The sequence below is a fragment of the Aricia agestis genome, chromosome 14, assembly GCF_905147365.1.
Source record: "Aricia agestis chromosome 14, ilAriAges1.1, whole genome shotgun sequence".
NCBI classification, from domain to species: domain Eukaryota; kingdom Metazoa; phylum Arthropoda; class Insecta; order Lepidoptera; family Lycaenidae; genus Aricia; species Aricia agestis.
The window spans coordinates 10,253,930-10,280,083 of record NC_056419.1 but is presented as its reverse complement, the minus strand read 5'-3'; the positions used below and the strand labels follow the sequence as shown (position 1 = coordinate 10,280,083).

Here is a 26,154-nt window from a genome sequence, read left to right as displayed (position 1 = left end):
ATTTTTGGTCACAGCGTCATGTGAAAACGGTTAGACCGTTTTTAATAAAATTCGGCGCAGATATTGATATACTTTTGTTAAATACACGATTCCTGCTGGATCTTATTTTGCGCGTATGAAGTCGGGGTGAACAGCTAGTGATAGCATTGCAAGTAAGTAAAGTGGATAACAAGAAGGGTTTATTGCTAAAAAATATGGTAAGAAATGATTAATTATACTCTTGAACCTCAATTTCATATACCACCTCCATCGTGGGTATCGCAGACGTAATAGATTTTCAATTGTTATGCGGCAGCCGGCTGCCGCTTGGGGGTTAATTTTGTCTAAATATAAATGAAAGCTTAGGACCGTATAGGCGTCTATTTATTTATATAATGGGTACACCCCGGCCATCAGCCACGCTACGCTGGTATTTAAGTATACAATGACGCCTCGGTGGCTTGATATTATGTTAAAAAGTCTATAATAATAATATCACTGTAGAACAAAATATTAATTTTAAAAATGATAAACCTGAAAACTGTATGTATCAGCGCCATCTAAGATATGATAACAAAATTATTAGTGATGCTACTGCACGCTAGATGGCAGGTGTCGCTCAATGTTTTAGTAGTTCTCAACAAGTCTATTAGATGACGCTTTTTCAAGCAACTAAGAAACTAATTTTTAAAATAGTTAAAAAAATAGATAATATCATCATGCTCCTAACCGAAAACTAAATAGAATAGGATATAATAAAAAAGCATTCAATGTTTCATATACTTAGTTTGCTGTCGGTAAGATATTTAAAATACTTAAAGATTTGTAGGTATATAAGTCAAACACGTCAGGTATCCGTATAATACCTAAGTCCTAACCAGTACGATATTATCTTTAATTAACTTGACCCCAATAAGGGTCAGCCGCAAAATAAGAATATAAAAAACTTTTCATCCTAATAATAGTATGTGACTGTGCTCAAATAAATGTATTTACATTCAATAGAGCTAGCCCGTGGCTATCTCTACTCTCTAATCAGCGCGAAGTTCAGGTCGAACCAACAGGTTATAAAGTCAGGCCCCTCGCCGGCCGTTGTCAGTCTACACAATAGGCTATCGCGGTGCACTGATATCTCGAAAATGAAGTCTCTAACCTTGGTTCTCTTTGGTGAGTATTTTTTGCTATAAAAACAGGCTTAATAGTTTGTTTTCGTCCAAGCTATTGGGAATCGATTATTAGATTTGAAACCTAAGGCTAAAATTATATAGATTACCTTTTGCGCATTAGGTATTTGATATATTTGCTAATAAAATAATATGTATGTACCTATCTCGGAACGAGTATTGGTAAAGCAAGCCTAGTATTGAGCTCTAGTTTTTAATAGAGTTCTGAACAAACTTTTGTTTTTCTAATTCCATAAATAAGTAGACAGAATTATATGTCTATTGTGTAAGTAGTTGCCGTGATAGTTTTTTTGACAACAACATAAGTACTTAGTAGTTAGTACTAATATAAGTACCTACATACTTTTTAAAAAGCTTTTGGTAAAATAATGTCATTCTAACAATGAATAAGGAAATGCATTCTAAGCATTATTGACAATATTATGGTCAACAGACAATTTTTTTTTTTTTTTTTGCCGGCCTTTTAAGGGGTAATAGGGGAGGGTAGGGAAGGGAATAGGGGAGGGTACGGAAGGGAATAGGGGAGGGTACGGAAGGAAATAGGGAAGGGTAGGGAAAGGAAAAGGGTAGGGGATTGGGCCTCCGGTGTTTACCGGAGGCCCAATGAGTGAGTGAGTTTTCACTCACTCGGCGAAACACAGCGGAAGCGCTGTTTCACGCCGGTTTTCTGTGAGGACGTGGTATTTCTCCGGTCGAGCCGGCCCATTCGTGCCGAGGCATGGCTCTCCCACGTCAAAACGTCATTACTTATTATAGCCTACAATTTGAATATAACGGTAAAACTCGAGATACCTAATATTTGCTCAAGCCGTGTTTGTTGGTAAATAAAAACCAAACGACTATAACGGGTTTTTCGGATGGTAAATCTCATATATTTTAAAGAAATATGGTCGTGATTTGGCTTTGTTTTTACTCCGTGTAGTTAGGCGCCATTATGGTAGGCTGTGTTTATATTATTAATCCTAAAAATTTCGAGAAACATTGATTTCTCGGTTTTTGGAGTTATCTTTTCATTCCCGGTAAAGATGGTTTTACACTAGGTATTAAAACGAATATAAACTAGTAACTATCGTTTGGCATAACTGAATAAGTACACTGATATGAATGAAGCTGGTAAACAACAATTTGGAACGACGACAATTTTTTTGGCTACGGAACCCTTCATGAGTAATCCGACTCGCACTTAGCCAATTTTTTCTATAGAAGTGACCTCATACTCAACGTAATGGCCAAGTATCTCTGCGACCTAGACGAGTAGACGAAATAGTTTCCTGCGTTTATCTGATTAACTTTATACAACTTCTGACTAAGGTTAAGAGCTAGTGGTTAAGGCCAGAACTATTTACTGGGCATTACGTCTATCATTCATCGTTACGTGGATGTTAGTAATAATTTAGAACGTAGTACTAGATTATATATAGTATAATGGCGAATGTTTGCTTATGGATTTTAGGTTGGGTTGCACCAACTAACTTTAACTGTAACTTTAACTTTAACTACAGTCACAGAATAAACAAGGTGTAACAAAAGTAAGTGATAATACTTAAGGGTGTGTATGTGTTCCTTATAGAGAGTTCACTGTGAAAGTAGCAGCGCTGAAAGACCATATTTTTTTTCACTTTTGTATGGGGAAACTCGTGACGTTCGGGCGCTTGCCCATACAAAAGTGAAAAAATTTTTGGTCTTTCAGCGCTGCTACTTTCACAGTGAACTCTCTATAAGGAACACATACACACCCTTAAGTATTATCACTTGTTTTTTTTATTTTTATTTATTTATTTAAATCAGGCTACGTAGGCCCATACAATGTATACCTTAATGACTAACATACATAAAAATTATATAAACTTAACAACTACAAATTATCACGAATTAACGGCGACGTGACGCGCGCTTCATTCCGGAGTCTCCCGGAATGAAGCGCGCGTCCCGGAATGAAGATTTTTGTTGTGTGAAGTGCCAAATGTCAAATCTTTGGTTAAAGTTAAATATGGGCTATGGCGTCCAAGGACGCCATATCCTCCGCTTATACGTATATCTGAAAATTTACTATGTTTTACAGTGTTACATTTTTCCTGTCGATTTTTACGGATAATTCAATCCCGTTTTTATACCCTCAATCCCGTTACCTGTAGCTTCAATAAAAAAAATTAAACGCAACAGACATAATTATGTTAAGTTAAAGCTAAAGCCATATTTAACTATAACCATAACTTTAACTTTAACCACACCTCTGGTGCAACCCAACCTTATTCTTTCAAACGTTAGTTAGCTACTCTTTGTAACTAAACGGAATTTGATACAAATTTTATACTTGCTGTGCAGTTTTTCTGATATATAATAAATGATCAAACGAACTTACCAAGTGAAGTTCGATCATTATTATATGAGTCGCTTCATTCGAAGATATATAATTAACCAAAAGTAGTGCTTTGCATCCCGCTAGGCAATACGCGTTTTTTTCTTTAGAGTATGTGGGTACTCGACAAAAATATCTCGTCTGGTCACTCGCTCGTCAGCGCCCTCATTATGTTTAGAGAGAGATAATGCAAAAAATCTTTCTTTCTTTCTTTGGGTACTGCAGCAAACATAGTTTCGTGCAGACTGGGTGGGAGGGAGATTATATCTTCGAATGAAGCGACTCATATAATAATGATCGAACTACACTTGGTAAGTTCGTTTGATCATTTATTATATTTCTTCGCTTCATTCTTCGATATATAATTAACCAAAAGTAGATTTTCAGAGTAACGAAAGAAAGATCTTTTTTTTTTTACAAAATACAATATATTATATTATGTACTGGTACATTATGAATTAAATAGTAATCATTATATTCGAGAAAGAATTTAACATTATGGCCATAAATAAAAATTATAGTCAGTAGAAACAAAACTTAACAGACCTCTTTGGTTTGTGATTCAAATGATAACATACTGGGATCATGGTGATTATATTATAACTGATTCATCGAAACTTTGTTCGTCGATAAAATTATGGCTAAGGAAAATAGGGGAAGTATTGGAGTCGCTAGTCCTGCCTGTCGACTGTCGTCTTACTAATCGTGTCGAGTCTCAGTCCCCGTGTCGACGCTCGTATCGACGCCGCGCCGCTCTCGCACAGCACGGTCTGCTTTATCCAGCGGCTAACCAACTGGGAAGTGGCTGTTCTGTGCAGAGCGTTAAACGTTAGCAATAATATCCCGTACTGTAGCATTATCCTATTTAATATAATCTTGAATAACCATCGCCCGGCGTAGTACCTAATTTAAGTATAACTTCTTTTTTAATAAAAAAGAATTACATAATTTAATAACATCACCGATCCGATCACGCCCGGGAGTTGGTGTCCTTGTAATATAAATTTTGATATCGCTATTTAAAACCGTATTAATTCTTATTTTGCCGAGATGTATTAGGCAGAAAGTTTTAAGTCAATGACCAGTATTCAGTAGGTACAGAGTGCAAGAAAAAGCAAATAATTTATAAGTGGATCCCGGGTACTATACTACCCAGGTATGGGCTAGGATTTTTATTACCGGAAAGCTTCTTTCGAAAGATGCTTCACACATTCATCTGTGACCAACTAATAATGTCAACATTGTTCATAAACAATGACAGTGCACAGTGATGGCTGTAGAAGATATTGTATTACAGCCATTGTCAAATTCTTTGGCTAAGGTTCCGATGGAGCGGACGAAGATCTCTGTAATAAGTCTATTAACTAATAAGATTGAAAAGAGTATTTATCTAAAATCTAAGTCGAAGTAAAGTATTTTAGAATAAATTTTAAGGAGTCTACTGCTTTAACTGGGTCCGGCTCTGTGGTCGTCGATAATGTGATTATTGCATATTAATATTATTATGATTGAAAGTTGAGAATATTGTGTTCTCGGTCCACCTGCAGGCTGAATATTTTAACAATTATTATTCAAAAATAAGTGTGATTCTGTTATCGTATTTATCATTGCATATTTTATTTAGTATTAAAAATTTTAATCGCTGAAAAACCAGTTGCATTCCGCGGCGGGAGTCAGGAATCAGGATATGAAGGTGTCAAAACACCTATCAGTTGAGCTAGCTCACGAATAGTACACTGATTTAACTGTTCTATATTATTCCGTTTTAATAGGCATATATTATTATGTAATATATCTAATATATAAAATTCTCCTGTCACGGTGTGCGTGGTTGAACCCTTCTGAAACGGCTCGACCGATTTTCGTGAATCTTAGCGAGCATATCGGCTAGGGTTGAGAATCGGACAACATCCACTCTTTATATTATTGGTAAGTATATTAATTTGTTGAATAAATAATAGTAAATTGTTACAACTCGAGACTGACGGCGACCATTGTTTGTGTGACGGGATAGCAATCATGGACTTTGCCTTGGTGGCATAGGTACTTATTTAGTCACTTCAATAAAATAATAATATGGGCGAAATACTTTATATGGCAAAACAGCATTTGCCGGGACAGCTAGTTATATTATAATAATTTAAATTATAGACGTTAAGACTTATTATTACATATTTGTTGTGGATTTAATACACCCATTGCACTATTAACAATCAACAAAGTAAACAAAAAAGGGGCGCCTAACGCTGAAGAATTGTCGCCTTTTTTTTTTTTTTTTTTTTTCGACGGGAAATGCATTGACGCATCCCGGGGGAATTGGGGACTCCCCCACGAGTATGTGGGGCTCGCTGCGGCCGTAAGGATGGTAAGTGACCGCAGCCCTACCCACTAAAACCCGTCGGTACTCTTCGTCTTCCCGTTGCCGAGTCGCGAGAACGCGTGAGCTCTACTCCGTGGCTCGACAATCGACCGCCCGCGTATCAATGGCGGGCCCGTCCTCTTTGAAGCACTGTCGCTATGCTTCTGTCACCAAACAGAGCCCTTTCGGGGCTTGGCGACTCTCTCTGTCGTCGCGATGCGCGAAGAGTACACTGCGCATCGCGACCCTCTCGGGGACTCGGTGCAATGAGTGACGGCATCCCCATACCGCCACCCTGAGCTCCCCATTTACGGCGGCAAGTTATCATTCCGGATGACACGTCGCCTTGGTCGTCTTCGTCGAAGAGGGTCCAGCGCCCGCCTTTCTCTATCGCGCTCTGCCTCTTCTTTGTTGGAGATCACCTCTTCGGCGAACTTCTCCACGTCCCTCCAGTTTTGCTCACTGCTCAGCATGGCACTTACCAACGCTGGCAGTGATAAGTCCGGTCCGATGGCGGCCGTTAATGCCGCACGTTGTCGTGTCCAAGAGGGACAAGCCGTTAAGGTGTGCGCGGCCGTGTCCCTTTCGTCGTCACAGTGGTGGCACCGCGTCGTCTCCTCCTTTCCGACGATCTCGCACAGGTACCGACCGAAGCAGCCGTGCCCGGTCAGCACCTGTGTGAGGCGGAACGAGAGGGCGCCTTTCTTTCGGTCCACCCACTCTCTGAATACTGGGCGAATAGCCCCTATGAGGTCTACGCTTACACGCGGCTCCAAGAGACGCTCCTCCCACAACTCCAGGGCCCTGTCTCTGGCTTCGTCCCTCCACCGACGTACGGCGTCCGGAAGGGGATGGCTGCCCCCCGCGCGGACTTCTGCGCTACGCCAGTACACATCGGCGAGGGCTCTTGCGTCCAGGTCCCATGGGAGAATTGTCGCCTAGAACACTAATATTGTTAAAGCGTGGTAAGTGTAGTAGTGATAAAGCATACGCTTGGTTTGGTTTCCCTTTTTATATTTTTTGTCAAAAAAAAAAAAAAAAAATTATATATATATATATATTTCCACCCCGGAGTTGATATCGCGTCCTACATGGCGGTTTTTACCGATGATATTGCGTCCGACTGACTTGTTGCATCCTGTATACGGACGCAAGATTGACCATCTCTCAAATTCAGCCAGAAGTAGTGTTAAGGTTAGTACAATGGCTGGGTGAAATATTGGCATGGACGTTGTTTTGTCACCGGAGTGCTTTTCGGCGTATTTCTTAGTTCCGCTATTTGGCGCGCAAATTTTGGAGGTCGCTACTGTGCGCCGTATATCGGTGGCGTATATTCGATACTTTGTTTACGTATAACACGCCGATAATGTGGATTCCTGTATATAATAAAGTTTTTATCAATTCTAATGTGTGATTTAATTACGTCCCACAAAACGACATCGTCCCAGAGGAGACGCGGGGGTGACAGAGGCGAGGGGGCGGAGTTCGCACGCGACATGCAAGGGCATGTTTTTGTTTATATTTTTTGCCGGCCAGCGCGGACGTAATGACGCTTGTGGTATAAATATTGTGTAGTGGGGCGAATATTTGAGAGAGACTAAATTCATGTCTTCAAAGTTGGGTTCACAACGCCTTCGTAAATTTGATGTAACATTACACATTTCAATGTCTAATTAACTTACAAAAATGCTGCTAAAACTATTTGAAAGTAGAGTTAATATTTCAAAAGTTATTATAAAAAAAAGTACCAAATTATGAAATTTTTGCGTGTCGTTTCGATACTTACAATTTATTATTTATAAAAAAAATGAGCTAGAAAGGATTAAAAATTTAATGTTAATTTGAAGATAAAGAAGAGAAGAATCCGATACCAACAAATAACACATCAACTTACATTAAATAACTAAAAATTATATTTTTAAAATGTTCATAAAATTCGCGTCATTGTCCTGCGCATTGTTTGTTTTGAATGCCTTGCCGATATACTCAACGTGACGGGTTGAAACCTATTTTGCGATAAAATCTGCTGGCTCACTTTATTTGATCGCAGTGCTTTGGTGTGGATAGAGGTCTTCGTTTTATGCTCTCTCTCTCTTTGAAATACGTTCTACAAAAATTTCCAAATAAGACGTCATTTACATTTCTCGACTGTGCCAACATTTGTCTGTTTTTCACTACTTTTTTTATACCAAGTTATAAAGGCCCGCAACATTTCTAAGTTCTTAATAATTTTCTTTATATCAATACTTAATTATAAACGAATTTAGTGAATTCCTCATTTTCCTGAACGTCTTTTTCCTGAATAGCCCTAAAAACATAATGACGATCATTCAGAATAATGATTAAATCTGTAACTGTATTTCAGGAAAACAGGAACAAATATATCGAATCGATGCAATGTCGATATTACAATTAGGTAGTTATTTGACACATTTTCGAAAAATAGTAGTAGAATAGTAAGAAAAGTAGTAAAAATGTTATCTACACTTCAATATTATAAAGCAGGAGAGGTTGTTTGTTTGTTTGAACGCGTTAATCTCAGGAACTACTAGTCCGATTTGAAAAATTCTTTCAGTGTTAGATAGCCCATTTATCGAGGAAGGCTATAAGCAATATTTTATCACGCTAAGAATAATAGAAGCGAAGAAATAGAGGAAAATGTGGAAAAAACGGAGGGAAATTATTTGAAAGGGCTTATTTGAACGCGCTTATCTCAGGAACTACTGGTCCGATTTGAAAAATTCTTTCAGTGTTAGATTGTCGTGTCTATTGTTGTCGTGATTGATGTAGATCGTTTTTTTTAAAAGAAGTGATTTTAAAAACTATTTTAAAGACAAAATAAAATGGCCTTGGCCGTCGACCCATTTTGTAATACAAAAAAAATGTTTTAATTGTGGTGCAACGACCAGGAATAATATCAATATTATTACAAATAATTTTGTTCTACCTATGAAACGAAAGAACATAAAATCGCTTTATAAATCTTCATTTTTCTGGTGCAGCATATTTATTTACAAATAAATATGCAATTTACGATCATTATCCTGACGTCCAGTGTCCTGTTTGTTGTTGAACTGTTTATATACTTACCTGTCTAAAAGTATTTTGGATCGATTGTATTAACTACTATGTCCCTACCTACATACCTACGTATATGATTTTCTTTGATAACTACTTACCTATTGTATATTTTAAACAAAAGCCCATCAGTGACTGAGTTTAGACTGCGAATTGGGTTGGGACTAATGTATTTTTAAATATCTATACTTACTAATATTGTAGACACGAAATATTTAATCGTTTGCTTATTACTATTTAACTTACGAGTTACGAGACTACTGAACCAATTTAAATAATTCTTTCGCTATTAGAAAGCCACGGTAATGAGAAAATAGCCCAAAGTGCATCGAAACTCAACGTCAAGTGGTTACCGGGTCATGGGCTAGGCTGTACACTGTACAGTGTTCTGAGATTTTTTTTAAATCTTGACTTTGTTCATTCATAAATCGACACCCTTGACAAGATTTATAGTAACTGTGATGGCATACTTATAATAATAATAATGTACTTTTATTCAGCTCGATAACATAAAAACCTTAATCTAGACAATTACAACATGCAAATTATTTTATTTTCAATGGTTTTTTATATTAGAATGTTAAGATCGCAACCGGCAGCTTAGCTAGGTTACAGTATAACCTGTGTTAAAGCCACCGGACCCTTTCCCAACTACTGATCGCATATCGCTGATTTTACATTTCAGGCAATTAAAATTAGATTACAAATCAAATCAATGTTTAAAATTAATCAAACTTGATACAATAAACGGGGGCGGTGGTTACTCGCGTCCGTAGGAATTACCTTTTACTACCCTACACGTGTCTCCCGGGTGGTGCTAAACGAGTAACAACGCCGAGTCTCAGGCGGCGGATATGATAACCTGACTCCTAGGCAGTAGTGGCCTTGAGGACTAAATACCCTCAAAAAGTCTAGCGCGGAAAGCAACGGGAAACTACCGCGACTATAATCCCAAGAAAACCACCATGATTAAGAACGCCACCAGAGATAATATGATGTCATGCGACCCGACTAACGCTCGGCGCCAGCTTGGTTCCGGGCCGACTGGTGTGAAATTGGCTACCGGCTGCAGTTGGAAACATAACATCTTACTCTAGCAAACTAACACCCAAGGGAAGGGCAATAACAATAGGAACCTGGAATGTCCGTGGACTTTCAAGGCCAGGAAAAATCGAAGTTGTTGAAGCGGAGATGGAGCGCTATAATCTGGCTATACTAGGATTGAGTGAGATCCATGTCAAAGATAACGGATACCACATCACACCTGAAGGAAATATGGTAATCTACTCTGACAGGCAAGACAATAGTTTTAGTGGTGTGGGCTTCATAGTTGCTAGCTGGCTACGAGACAAGGTATTGGGGTATAATACCATCAACAATAGAATTATATCCTTAAAAATTTCAGCCCATCCACACCCAATTAACTTTGTACAGGTCTATGCGCCGACCACTGCAGCCACCGAAGAAGAGATGGAGGAATTTTACCACGAGCTAGAATTAACCTGCAAAGCGTTACCAAAGAAGGAATGTACTATCATCCTGGGAGACTTTAATGCTAAGATAGGGCACACTGATAATGATCAACACCTAAGGAATGTTATTGGGGAATACGGCTTAGGAGCCCGCAACAGTCGAGGTGAGATGTTGTTAGAGTTTTGCATTGAAAAAGGACTATTCGTAACTAACACGGCATATAAACAACATCCAAGACGCTTATGGACATGGCGATCGCCAACAGGTCATAAAAATCAGATTGACTTCATATTAATCAGCAGCAGATGGAAGTCGTGCATAACTCTCTCAAAGACTTTTCCGGGTGCAGATTGTGGCAGCGACCATCAGCTGTTAATAGCTCAATACAGAGTCCGCCTCAAAGTAGTTTCAAAGCCTCCACCATCCAAAAATATTCTTCTAACACAAGAAGCGAAAGCTTTTGAGGACACACTACAAACTCGACTGGACAGTGAAACGTATTGCCCATTTGACTCAGCCAATACATCATGGAATCAGCTTAAGGCCGCATTAGAAGAGACAACTAGAACAATCACAAATGGACGGAAAGTAAAACACCCTAGATCTGAGTGGATGACCACTTGGGAGGCAATCGCACAAAGAAAGGCTCTAAAGACTGGAGGAATTCGTTCAAAGGAAGAACAACAGCGATACTCTGAACTTGACTCACTAGTACAGCGTCTCTGTAGACATGACAAGAATGCATATATCAATTCTATATGTAGAGATATACAAACACACTCTGATACCCTACATCCAAGAGACATGTTCCAAAAGGTAAAAATTCTCACACGGGAACGAAAATCAAAATCTTGGAACATAGAAGATGAAAAGGGTAACCTGATTTTAGACAAGAACCAAGTGATGACAAGATGGAGGAACTACTGCCAAGACCTGTACAAATATGACGCTGATGAACCTGACACTAGATTAGATTTTACAGATAAAGAACCCGACATCGTTCTCCATGAAGTAGAAGCAGCTATAAATAAGCTAAAAACAAAAGCTTGCGGTGGAGATGGTATACAGGCACAAGTGCTTAAGAGCTTGGGTAAGTGTGGAATCAGAGTAATGCATTCAATATGTCTTAAAGTATGGAGAACAGGACAGTGGCCAGACGATTGGACAGAATCTCTCGTGATACCACTACATAAGAAAGGGTCGACTAAAAAGTGTGGAAATTATCGGACCATCTCACTAATTTCACACGCCAGTAAGATTCTTCTCCATGTTTTAAACAACAGATTGGCACACTATATAACTAGACAGATATCCAAAGAGCAGGCGGGATTCGTAAAGGGCAGGGGTACCCTAAACATCCGTCAGCTGATAGAAAAGAGCAGAGAATTCAATGTCCCAATAGTACTCTGTTTTGTGGATTACGCTAAGGCCTTTGACTGCATCGTCTGGTCCAAAATGCTGGAGGTGATGAGAGAGTTGGGCGTCCCCGATCATCTCATATTTTTGGTACAAAACCTCTATCTGGAATGTCGATCAAGGGTGCGATTAGACAATGATCTGTCAGAGCCGTTTGCTACAGAGCGTGGTGTCAGACAGGGTTGCATCCTCTCTCCACAGCTGTTCAACCTCGTAGGCGAATATATAATGCGTCGAGTGTTGGAAGATTGGGAGGATGGTATTAAAATTAACGGATACCTTCTCAACAACCTAAGGTTCGCTGACGACACCACGCTTATAAGTACTTGCGAAGTGAAACTTGATAAACTTCTAGCGCGGCTCGAAAAGATTAGTCGAGAATTTGGCCTCCAAATCAATCGCAATAAAACCAAACTGATGTACGTCGATAAGCTGAACCAAATACAAAAGATATCCTTACTACAAGATCTCCAACCCGTAGAGGAGTTTGTCTACCTGGGATCGTTGATTAGCAACAATGGTAACTGCGAGAGGGAGGTTGTCCGACGGGCTCAGATGGCTAAATCTGCGGTTGGGCGCTTAGAAAAGATATGGAAGAATAAGAACATCTATCGTAGCACAAAAATAACACTAATGCGTTCCCTAATCTTTTCAATATTTTTATATGCCTCCGAGACATGGACACCAAAAGCACGTACTCGAGCTAAGATTGACGCTTTTGAAATGTGGTGCTGGCGTAAAATGCTCGGCATCCCTTGGACCGCATACCGGACCAACACGCCTATACTTCAGCAACTCAAAATTACCACCCGCCTGTCCACGCTTTGTCTACAACGATCACTTGCCTTTTTTGGCCACATAGCCCGCCGGGAGCCTAATAATCTTGAGAGTCTCATACTAGCTGGGTAATAAGAGGGGAAAAGAGGCAGAGGCAGAGTGGCTACACGATGGACAGACGCGATTGTCAAGGCTGCTGACTGCACGTTCCAGGAGGCATTTCATCAGGCCAAAAATAGAGACAAGTGGAGAGCCCTATCCCAAAAAGCAAATTTTGGTGGTCACGTCCCTCAGCCATGAGGATACGACTAGGAAGAAGAAGATACAATAAACAATACAAAAAACGATCGAAACGATCTACATCAATCACGACAACCATGATTGACTATGACTATCAACGCAACGTCGCGTCGTGTTTGTTTACGCGCGCGCGTTAACCAACTACTTACGAAAAAATTTATTATTATTGTGAACTTGTATTATAATCAAATACCGTCCTCTTTTTGTACAAAACAAATAAACAGAAATAATAGGTACTATTATAGATAATAACCATAATTTAAATTTACAAACAAAGTATATATATTGTTGTGTAATTTTTGTGTAGTTGTGTAATTTTTTGAGATTTTGGACTGTTTTATCTTATTTTTGATAGGTACGTTAATAATTTTTTAAACGTTTTTATTTTTCTTTTCGACGCCTAAAGGGCCTTTTTTTGAGACTTTGTACTGATAGGTATGTCTGACATGTGATTCTTCAGGTTAATATTTTTCTAAGCATTTTTGTTTTATTTTTTTAACGTCTAAACGGCTAATAACGAATTTCAATTTATTAAATTTTATCAACTTGTCACGTGGGCAGAGCCACGATTGAAAACTAGTATTGCTTACATACACAAGTTAACTATAGTCAATGTCAGAGTAAATTAGCCTCTCAACTGGTCGTTCTTAAAATTGTTAATTTCTTAAATTACTTTTATGTTCCTATTTCGGTGTATTTGATCTGTCCGACACTTTGATTATTATGACTATGGGTTTATTATTATACCTACTTGATTTTAAACAATAAAACTTAAAAATACCTACTACCGAAACAATTGTTTTATTTTGTGTTCATACTTAAGTTCAGAAGAAACACGCTCACATAAATAAAATGATCATATCTATCATAATTATTCTTAATATTTTTTAGTTAGCCTAGCGGACTTACCTAATTATAATTTAAAATTTAATTAATCTATGTAATATAGGGATAATTTGTTTTTAATGTCTGTTATGTACTCCAAGTTATAGAAATAAGTATTTCATTTTAATCGACTTCATAAAGAGGGATGATTCTCTATTTATACATACATATCGTCACTCCTGTCCCTCTATGGGGTAGACGGTATGAATTTATTGGGATCTATTATATAGGTACCTATGTATGTATCGATATAACATATAAGGTTAGGAGGAAGCAACAAACTCAACAGTTTATGGCGTACATACAAAAATAATATACGGTACCGATATAATCTCAAATATAGTAAGGAGTCATTTAATTAGTAGAATGCATGGAATTAATATAGTACAATATACGGTATCAATATAACCATACATTTAAATGGATGTAGGAAAAACGATTAAATGCATGGAACGAATACAAAAATATACAATGTGTCACATGATTTCCATCGAGAACGGAAGCAATAAACCAGCGAGAATTATTTCAAATTGAATATCTTATTTTCGTACGTAAACAAAATTTCTCGTCGACAATAGAATTCACATGACAGCAATGTAACTATATTCGCACGAACAACAATTAAAAAGTCATTGGGAATGGTAGACGCCATAGGGTTCGACTTTGAAAAGACGCAACAAGTCTTCGGCGATTTAAATATATATATATATATATATATATATATATAGCGGCCCGGCCCGGCTTCGCACGGGTGGACATTGGTTTTTAAATTATTTTTTTTAAATAAAGGTAGTCAATCTTTAAGTTAAGCAGAACATAAAAATAGTTTACATTATTTAGCCTGCAACTACTATATTATAATTATTATGTACCTACATATAACACATTTTTATTGTATTTTTTTTTATATTTTTATATTTTAAGTGTTATGTTTGATTATTTTATCCTTACCTGCAGAACTATAAGACCATAGTACATCACTTTGCGATAAGTAAGTATAGTCTATAATTTATAAAGCATAAGCAAGAAGGAATATTTTGGTAGATTTTTCACACAATTATTAACACTTAATACGGTTCCCTTTTTTCTCTCATTAAATATCTAAGCCTATATTCAGCAGAAAAAGTGTGGATTAAAAAATATGCATTAATACTTCCATCGTGCATCGGCATCGTGGGTATCGCAGACACAATAGATCTTCAATTGTTATGTTGGCAGCCGGCTGCCGCTATTGGAGATTTATAGTTAAAGAAATTAATTAATTATAATAGCAATCAAAAATAATAGTCATTCAAAACTTATTTTAAAAAGTTCTAAAAATATTACTTTCGTAGTCATAACTTTTAAAGCTTTTTTGAAATTAGGATTATAATAATGAAGCACGATAGTCTATATCAAATCAATAAAGCAGCACCCGGCTGTCGCATAACTATTGAAAATCTATTGTGTCTGCGATTCCCACGATCGAGGTAATATTTACGTGGACTCTCCGGGCGAGTCTGTGGCACTGATAATTAAATCTCTCCCCTACCGCACGCACACCCGCGCATCGCGCCTTGACGCCCAATTCGCAACGTGCAGCAGAAATCGTAATATTTTAATTTCGCCATAACATTAAAACCAAACGTCCAATTTTAATCATTCAAAGACCAAATATTATCTACATTAACTGTACTTAGTGATGAAATAATTTATTTTGATAAGGGTCAATAGCATGATTTAAATAAACGCATTTAAATATAGTCCAAAAAAAATCTAGATTTTTTAATAAAAAAATGGTTATTGTGCCTCACTCAACATAGATAGGTATAGTGTGTCGCGGACTTTTTTGTAGATATTTAAAAGATCTATAATTACTTAGAACATTTTATGCCTCTATCTTTTATAGTTTAGGCAGCGTACGCAAAATAAGTAACTTTTCTGGTTGATTTTTTAAACCTTGCGTCCGAAAATCCCAAATATCTTACGGAACCTTATATATTTCCAAAATAAAAATTAGCCTATGTTCAGCAGAAATAATGCAGGATTCCAATGGTAAAAGAATTTTTCAAATCGGTCCAGTAGTTTCGGAGCCTATTCGACTCAAACAAACAAAGAAACAAAAAATCAAATCTTTCCTCTTTATAATAGTAGTGTAGATATATATATACTAGCTGTTGCCCGCGACTTCGTCCGCGTGGACTTCAGTTTATAGCGCGCGATGTCAACAAAATTGGTGTCAAAAGCTTTTATAAAAAAACCCTGGTACCCATTAAATCAATACAGCTGTGCAGTGTGCAAACAATAAGTACTTCATTTTTGTATGTTAAACTTTATATATTATGCCAAATTTTAAAGCTTATTTAGCCCCCCAATTACACAACTTTACCCATAAACTATTTATCATTGATAGGTTTAGCCCCAATTTCACCAACGTCTGTTAGTGTTAACAGCTTGTTAAAAATATCCTGTCTTCTCTTTCATTCATATGAAAAACGAAACAGCTAACGTGATACTAATTCGAGCATTAACTTTAACAGTCGTTGGTGAAATTTGGTATTAAGGTTACGTCACTGCCTGCACAGATAAAGTACTGAGTTATTTAATACCGTAGAATAGATATAACAATCGAAAAAAATCGAGACTTAAATGTAAGATGATACCACCTCTTATAGAAAGACTTTTGAGCAAGCGTCAGCGCGATGTAGAAGACGCACGGCGCCATCTATTATGAATTTTTTGAACAAATTTACGACCCTTACAACCCTTTTTTCCAGTAAAAAAGTAGCCCATGTCCTTTCTCAGGCTTTAGACTATCAGTATACAAAATTTCATTACAATCGGTTCGGTAGTTTTGGCGTTTGGCGTGAAAGCGAGACTGACAGACAGAGATACTTTCGCATTCATAATATTAGTACAGATTATGTGCACACTGCACAGCTGTTTTTGGGTATTTTGATTAATTAAGAGGATTCCACACCGCCCTTTTTTCCATACAAACGTTGTCCCCTGTTTCCTCCCTAGATAATGCTAGTAGAGTTATATTTTTTTTCTTGAATATCTACGGCCACTAATACAATGTCACTATGTTTTTTTTTTTTTTCATAATTTAATTATTAAATAAGATATGAACGTTCAAAAACCCAAAAAATGGCCAGATTTTCCACTGTGTTCAAACGTCCAGAAAACAGATTTCGCTAGATAATACAAAAAAAGCAAAACATAGGAACACAGCTCAAGCCTTTTTTTAATCTTTAATGAAAAAAGTACTTAAATCGGTTAAGTTTTGGAGAAGGAATCAGGGGACAACGAATCGTTGATTTTCTGGATTTTCTGCAGTTGTCTCTATCGCGTTCTGCGGTAGAGGCTTGAGGTAAGGGAGACAGCTATAGATATTACACGTACTTTTTTTTCATTTCTCTAGCCGCTGTTGTATCCTCTTAAGGGCCGCGCTACACCGGAATGGCAGCGGCGAGGCAAGCACTTTCAGCGCTGCCATTCCGGTGTAGCGCGCTGCGCGGCCCTAAGAGGGGTACCACTTACCAGGGTTTTAAAAAGTTTTTAAATTTGACACAAATTTTGTTGACACCGCGCGCTATAAACTAAAGTCCACGCGGACGAAGTCGCGGGCAACAGCTAGTTATGAATAAAAACAATAATATATAATAAAGTAGGTATGATTAGTTCTGTTATAATAATGAAGTAAAAAAATAAAGCGCCATCTGTTTTCATATATTAGAATTAAAATGTTGATTGCTGATTGCATTGATATATTTTCTGGATGGAATATAGGCCAACACAACACACTCGAACTCCTTAGAAATGCAGTAGGAGTTCTATAAGATAAGATAGATTGATTATTATTATAGCAAGTGATAACATTATTAAACATAATATTCTAACGTATTAAAAACTATAAACAAAAACATAACAACTAAAAAGTATGATTAGTTCTATGTTACAACGAAGTAAAAAAAAGCGCCATCTGTTGAATCGTATTAGAACTAAAATGTTCATTGCATCGCGTCGATATATTTCTGGATTTTTTATAATATTACACATAAAATATATTTAAGATTTTTGAAATATTATTTTAATACACATCCAAGACCCAGGATTCAGGAACATTAAAAACTTTTTGTTCCGCCTGCGGGACTCGAACCCAGGACCCCCGGGATGAGCGCTGGTCACGCGCAATGCGAAGTAATTTTCATCGATATTTTCATGGAAATAAGATATTTTCCCACATCAAAATGTAGCCTATGTCCTTTCTCAGACTCTAGAATAACTGTGTACAAAATTTCATTGCAATCGGTTCAGTAGTTTTGGCGTGAAAGCGAGACAGACAGGCAGACAGACAGACAGACAGACAGAGATACTTTCGCAGTATATTTCGCAGTATTTATAAGTCGCGGGCAACAGCTAGTTATGAATAAAAACAATAATATACTTATAATAAAGTAGGTATGATTAGTTCTGTTATAATAATGAAGTAAAAAAATAAAGCGCCATCTGTTTTCATATATTAGAATTAAAATGTTGATTGCTGATTGCATTGATATATTTTCTGGATGGAATATAGGCCAACACAACACACTCGAACTCCTTAGAAATGCAGTAGGAGTTCTATAAGATAAGATAGATTGATTATTATTATAGCAAGTGATAATATTATTAAACATAATATTCTAACGTATTAAAAACTATAAACAAAAACATAATAACTAATAAGTATGATTAGTTCTATGTAACAACGAAGTAAAAAAAAGCGCCATCTGTTGAATCGTATTAGAACTAAAATGTTCATTGCATCGCGTCGATATATTTCTGGATTTTTTATAATATTATACATAAAATATATTTAAGATTTTTGAAATATTATTTTAATACACATCCAAGACCCAGGAACATTGAAAACTTTTTGTTCCGCCTGCGGGACTCGAACCCAGGACCCCCGGGATGAGCGCTGGCCACGCGCAATGCGAAGTAATTTTCATCGATATTTTCATGGAAATAAGATATTTTCCCACATCAAAATGTAGCCTATGTCCTTTCTCAGACTCTAGAATAACTGTGTACAAAATTTCATTGCAATCGGTTCAGTAGTTTTGGCGTGAAAGCGAGACAGACAGACAGACAGACAGACAGACAGACAGACAGAGATACTTTCGCATTTATAATATTAGTATAGATTAGTATAGATATATTAGCGCATCTGAGTTAGATGATTAGAGTCTGTACGTCAAGACTTACGGCTCTTAAAATTTTGTAAATTCGGAAAATCTTTCGATGGATTAGTGAGTTAATAGGAACCAAGAAGTAGGCTTTTAAATCTGTTTTTGCTAGATATCCACTTTTGGGTATTGGCTTTAAAGTTGTCCAGTAATTTTACAAATTAAAATGTAATTTCGAAATAAACTTACGACGTGGTTTCAAATTTAAAATAATTCGAAAATAATATTTAAAATATAATACAATATTTTCCGCCGCTTTGTTTGGGGAAAAGAAAATCTTTGAAATAAGGTAACCTAACACGAAGATATAGTTTTAAATTCTAATAATTTATTGATGTCATGATGTATAATATATTAAGCTAGTGGTCCCCAATCTGTTTTTTTGTTTTTGGAACGAAGTTCCCTAATTTATTTGTTTTTTGTCATGCGGGCCGCAAACATTTTTGGTCTTGGTGTCGCGGGCCGCAACAAATATTTTTAGGTTTAAAAATAACGTTTTTCAAAATTAACGATTTACATGTTTCACGTTGACTTTGATTTTTCCGGTGGGCGTGAATTTCAAAATGGTTTAACATCACGCGGGCTACAAATAAAGTCCCGGCGCGGCGGCCCGCATGCAGCCCGCGGGCTGCGGGTTGATAGCTGTATTAAGCCCACAATAATCATAATAGTAACATCTGTAAAACATATAAATATAAAAATAACTGTCAGCACTACTGCTGCGGTGTTGAGCGTTTAGTCGACTCAACGCTCTTCGAACTCGAAGGTTTTGTAGCGGTACAGTACTAGCGGCGCCAGCCGACGGTTACCAGCTCCTCCCCGGTCACTTCTAGTTATATTTCCCCGATTGTCTGGTCTTAGTGACCTCAAAAAAATAAATATTGGGGTAGCTTAATTGCTTGTTATAATCGACTTATTTTTCGATAAAATATGTTACAAAAAATATTGAGGGTAGTAACTATCACGTTACGTAGATATTAAGTAGGTTTCGTTATACACTCGCGGTGTATCCCGAGTCCCAACATTGGTGCAAAACTTATTTAATAATAATAATTATATACCGGCAGACATAATAAATTATAATTGTAATTCTATATTTAGAATAAAAGAATCGCGCGGGACGCGCATTGTTTGTTAACTGATGAGACTCGCAGTCAATCTAGTTATTAGCTCAAAGTAGCTGTTCTCTATAAAACGGCAAAGATATGTAGTTCTATTTATAAAACTAAGAGCGCGGGAAAACGTGCGGTAGTTGCTAATTTTTATTTTTAAACATTGTCGGAGACTTGTAGTCAATCCATACATTATGTTGATTTAAGAAATATCAATATATTTTAAATTTAAATAGTAATTAACTCTCAGTTAACCCTCGTAAACCAGCCAACATATTATACTTCTATTTTTAGATAAAAGAAGAAGAAAGACCCGCAGTCAATTCCGATGCATAAGGAATGTGTTTAGACTCGCGGTCAATCCACACATTATGGCGGTTTATAAAATAACTCGCTGTTAACCCTCAAACCAGCCAACGCATAGTTCTATTTATAGAACAGATAAAACATCGTCAGAGACTCGCAGTCAATTCCGATGCATATAAATTGTGTTTAGAGACCCGCAGTCAATCCACACATTATGGCAGTTTATTAAATAACTTAATATAATTAAACACTTGCAGTTATTTTACTTGCAGTTATTTACCCCAATCGGGCAAACATATAGTTCTATTTATAGAATAGGTAAAACATCGTCAGAGATCCGCAATCAATTCCGATGCATATAGAATATAGATTGTGTAAAAGGTCTCGCGGTCCAAACACACTGTACTTATTGACTCACAGTCGCAGTACATGCCGGTTAATAAAATGATTGCAGTAATCACCTGCAGTTGTTTCCCCCAATCCGGAAAACATATAGTCTTATAATTCTATTTATAGAACAGATAAAGCATACATAATATTATAAATTGTGATAGACTCGCAGTCCAAACACATTGTACGTTTAATTGACTCGCGGTCGTAGTACATGCCGGTTAGTATTGAATATAATTGGCTCGTCTAGGCCTCGGTAGTGCCTGCCGTTTATTTAAGAATTTAATAGTACTTACATTTATTTTCTTGTTACATGATAAAATAACACTGACTTTAGTTACTTATAACACTGACTCAATCATCTTAATAATAATAACCAATTTTCTTCTGAGCGCTGTGTTCGCGTTGCCTCGCGTTAACAAAGAATGAGGGCGCTGACGAGCGAGTGACCAGACGAGATATTTTTGTCGAGTACCCACATACTCTAAAGAAAAAAAACGCGTATTGCCTAGCGGGATGCAAAGCACTACTTTTGGTTAATTATATATCGAAGAATGAAGCGAAGAAATATAATACTTATAATAATTACAATGCAGCTTAAAATTATTTTTTACAAAATACTGTGTCTGGTTAGAAGTTTTGTCGTTTGTCAAAAAACAAGGAAATCTTGTATTTCTTGCAATATCTTTATTTTCTCTTTTGGCTTCCTGCCATGAAGACGAATCGTGTAAAATGTAATATAGGTCTACCAGAATCTGATGGCAAAAAGTGAGAAAAATAAATTGACTAGCAATACCTGGGTAATTGGAATAAGACATTTTGATCTTTTTTCTCCTATAAAAATTTATCCAATGATCAAGTTTGCTCAGGGGATGGCCTTAAATAATACACGTATATAAAAAAAATTGCCAATAATGCTAGAGTCGAGCGGCTTCTCAGAAACCGCACAAAAAGTTAGCTTTAATTAATATCGGTAGATATCTGATAAATACTCTACTAGCCTTTACTTTACTCTAGTAGCCTTTACACCTCTGGTATTTTCCTGTTTTTTGTTCAAAATACACAAGAACTCAACGGAAATAATAATTAATTTGATACGATGGATGAATCATGCTAAACAAAGCCAGCATTACTAAAATCCATAAATATAGATTGTAGATCTGATTGACTGATAGTTCATCGCACAGGACAAACCATTAGAGCTAGAAACTTTACGCAATTATTTTGTGGAATATCACAAGAGTTTTTTTACATGGAGAAAAGCTTTGGCCTTTGCGCATCCTCGGCGGATTGGGGACATCGGCCGGGGTATGTGGGACTCTCCTCGGGTCTAGCTACTAGAACCCCATGGTGCTCCACTCCCCTTAGGCTTGCTTAGGCATAGTTCCGGACGTACGATCAATTTACTGCAACATAAGAGTACGATGTAGGAACTCACAAACAAATAATGTTCCAGAAAATCATTAACAACGTACAAAGCAGTCAATCCATAGATAAAATTTAAATAACAATCTAGAGAATTTCGTAAATTGCACGGGAACGCGTGTTTTACCTTAAAAATTCTGTCGTGGGTACTAGGCACGGTTTCTTACATTGCTAAACTCTCTAATTCTAGCCATGTTATCTAGAATGATCGATTCTTTAACATTCTTTTACCTACTAGTACAGTGCCGTAAATAGCCTTTTTTGCGCCCTGTGCGAGCTTCTATATAACTGCACCTTTTTTTTAACCGACTTCCAAAAAGGAGGAGGTTATAATATGATCGGCTGTGGATATTTTTTTACTACATTGGGAAACATCTCTGGGGCGCAGGGGGAACTTATCGGGAGTAATTCGAAAAATAAGGATCTGTCTGGTCTGGCCATTCTTGCGCCCTTCAGAGTCTGCGCCCTGTGCCTGGGCACCGGTGGCACCGCCCTACGGCACTGTACTGGTATTATCGATTTTTTACTTTTATTCTAATTCAACTGGTAAGACCGATTTTTGACTGCCAAATTTTCTAAATTCAATTTCTGACATTCCTATTCTGTAATTCCAACCCTGCTTACTCTTCTCCCCTCATTGACTCTTCAATTCTTTAATCACACTTTCATGACCGATTTCTGACATCCCTAATCTGTAATTCCAGCCGTGCTGATCGTGGCGGTGAGCTGCAGGCCGGACAAGCCGGATCTCAAGCAGCTGAAGGCGGAGGCGGCGCGCAAGAAGGCCTGTCTCCACGACTGTACCTCAGTCGCGTTCGACCCGGTGTGCGCCGGGAAGACGGGAGAGAAGCCCAAGTCCTTCGGCAGCGAGTGCGTCATGAACAACTACAACTGCGAGCACAAAGATAGTGAGTAGTTTTAACGGAGAAATCTACTTAGGATATTTTGGGCATAAGATCTGGAAAGATCTCGAAAGAAATGATCGGACTAGTATTTTAACTGAAAAAGGAAAATACCATAAGAATTAAGAATCGACGTCAATATGGGAAAGTTTGCATAGAGTAGAGACTATACCTTTTTTTTACATGGGGCGGCGGATTGGGGACATCGGCCGGGGTATAAGTACTTACTAGAATGTCATTGGATAAATCAGATGAATTTTAATTAAGGATAATTTTACATGAGTAAAATCATTATTGTTCAGCCTGAGCGTCTGTAATCTGCATGAATTATTAAGATGTAAGCATGAACATAAGAGCTAGTCTCCTAAGGTTCGCCACGTGCGCCCCGGCACGCTGAGCCCCGGCACGGCCCTTCTCAGTGTGCTCACTCCTAAAGGCTCAATTTATGAGTCCGCACGAGAGAGCGGTTTGGCCGCAAACAACCAAAACACAAGCAATTGTAGGTGTGAAGAAGAATCCTGGGAATTACTAAATCCCTTTTACTTGTCTAAAATATTAATATACGGCCATGACGGTCATCGGGCAACCCCATGGTCAGTACTCAGTAGAGTGTGACACGACACATGTCGTCACAGCTTTTGTTCTTGACTACCCGCCAGAACATACTCATATGACATTGCAATGGCTACCATATATTTTATTCGTGTATATATAAAGTTTTTCGAGTAGTATTCTATCATCTTGTGTAGTTTTAAGTTTAATATGTAATTCAGAAATCTGAAGGAATGCTGTAGTTCAAGTCGCACAAAAAACATATTGTACTTACAATATTATGTAACTTTATAAGAAAGAGAGCTTTCACACCGGTTTCTGTGACGGTGGGCGGTTTCATTGAAACCAGGCCAGCTACGCAGGAGTAATTTTATAGTGCCCAAGTGTGTGCGCAGTATACAAGAACACTCTCTATTCCTTTACTACCCAGTGGAACGGAAGACCGACACGACCGTCGAGAGATCAGGCGCAGGACCAACTTTTTACATGCCCATCCGACGCATGGATCATCTTTGTCTTTGTCAGACAATCAGGTGATCAGCCTGCATTGTCCTAACCAAACTTGGAAATAACATGTTTCCAACGCGGGAATCGAACCCACGACCTCCGAGTCAAGAGCTGCGCTCTGTACCACTAGACCACGGAGGCGTTAACATAATCCATACTTCCATACTAATATTATAAATGCGAAAGTATCTCTGTCTGTCTGTCTGTCTCACTTTCACGCCAAAACTACTGAACCAATTGCAATAAAATTTTGTACTCAGTTATTCTAGAGTCTGAGAAAGGACATAGGCTACATTTTGATGTGGGAAAATATCTTATTTCCATGAAAATATCGATGAAAATTAATTCGCATTACGCGTGGCCAGCGCTCATCCCGGGGGTCCTGGGTTCGAGTCCCGCAGGCGGAACAAAAAGTTTTAAATGTTCCTGGGTCTTGGATGTGTATTAAAATAAAATTTCAAAAATCTTAAATGTATTTTATGTATACTTAATATTATGAAAAATTCAGGAATATATCGATGCGATGAACATTTTAGTTCTAATACGATTCAACAGATGGCGTTTTATTTTTTACTTCATTGTAACATAGAACTAATCATACTTATTAGTTACTAGCTGTTGCCCGCGACTTCGTCCGCGTGGACTTCAGTTTATAAAGCGCGATATCAACAAAATTGGTGTCAAAAGCTTTTATAAAAAAACCCTGGTACCCCTTAAATCAATACAGCTGTGCAGTGTGCACACAATAAGTATTTCATTTTTTTATATTAAACTTTATATTTTATGCCAAATTGTAAAGCTTATTTAGCTCCCAATTACACAACTTTACCCATAAACTATTTATCATTGATAGGTTTAAGGTTACGTCACTGCACAGATAAAGTACTGAGTTATTTAAATACCGTAGAATAGATATAACAATCGAAAGAAAATCGAAACTTAAATGTAAGATGATACCACCTCTTATAGAAAGACTTTTGAGCTAACTTAATTTGAACAAATTTACGCATTTTCACCCCCTGACAACCCTTTTTTCCAGTAAAAAAGTAGCCTATGTCCTTTCTCAGACTTTAGACTATCTGTATACAAAATTTCATTACAATCGGTTCGGTAGTTTTGGCGTTTGGCGTGAAAGCGAGTCTGACAGACAGACAGACAGACTTTCGCATTTATAATATTAGTATAGATTATGTGCACACTGCACAGCTGTTTTTGGGTATTTCGATTAATTAAGGGCCGCTCTACACCGGAATGGCAGCGGCGAGGCGAGCACTTTCAGCGCTGCCATTCCGGTGTAGCGCGGCCCTAACAGGGGTACCACTTACCAGGGTTTTAAAAAGTTTTTAAATTTGACACAAATTTTGTTGACACCGCGCGCTATAAACTAAAGTCCACGCGGACGAAGTCGCGGGCAACAGCTAGTATTAATATAATAAAGAGTACTCACTACTCAATGTACTTAGATAGCAGAGTAGAAAATTGTAACCCTTTATAAATTTAAATTACGCATGTTGGTATCCATACTAATACAGTTATAAAATATGTCTGTCTGTTAACCGCTGAGCCGATTTTTCTGAAGTTTAGTATGGAGATACTTTTGTGTCCCGGCAAAAGACAAAGGATGCTTTTAATCCTGAAAAAATGTACGGTTCCCGCGCGATAAACAAGTTTTGGCGCAACAGAGTTGCGGCCGTCATATAGTTGTAACTTATCTTGTAGATGGTTAAGAGATTACTAAACGCATTTTTTTTATTTTCAGCCCTGAAGAAGATCAGCAAAAGCGAGTGTACTGGGTCTGACGGAATCCGCCTGTCTTAAACCAAACAGCTACAAAACTATAAAATTTCTGCTATACCTTTTACCTACTTTAACATACTCATCTTTGTCTAACTAGTATGCTAACTATGAAAACTTTTAGTATATAACTGCTTTTTGAT

At 37.5% G+C, this 26,154-nt stretch overlaps 1 protein-coding gene across 1 annotated transcript; it reads left to right on the top strand.

Annotated features, from left to right (window-relative positions):
• The first annotated feature begins 1,032 nt into the window (after window positions 1–1,032).
• On the top strand, window positions 1,033–26,154 carry LOC121733873. Its single transcript, XM_042124272.1, has 3 exons — window positions 1,033–1,146; window positions 22,961–23,164; window positions 25,977–26,154. The coding sequence occupies exons 1-3, from the start codon at window positions 1,119–1,121 to the stop codon at window positions 26,033–26,035; spliced, it is 291 nt and encodes a 96-aa protein (XP_041980206.1). The 5' UTR covers window positions 1,033–1,118; the 3' UTR covers window positions 26,036–26,154.

What these genes read in the sequence shown, in the direction of transcription:
- LOC121733873 (XM_042124272.1), top strand. Translation starts at nt 1,119, where the DNA reads ATGAAGTCTCTAACCTTGGTTCTCTTTG. An exon ending in TCTAACCTTGGTTCTCTTTG is followed by an intron (nt 1,147 to 22,960) that starts GTGAGTATTTTT and finishes CTGTAATTCCAG; the next exon opens with CCGTGCTGATCGTGGCGGTG. An exon ending in CAACTGCGAGCACAAAGATA is followed by an intron (nt 23,165 to 25,976) that starts GTGAGTAGTTTT and finishes TTTTATTTTCAG; the next exon opens with CCCTGAAGAAGATCAGCAAA.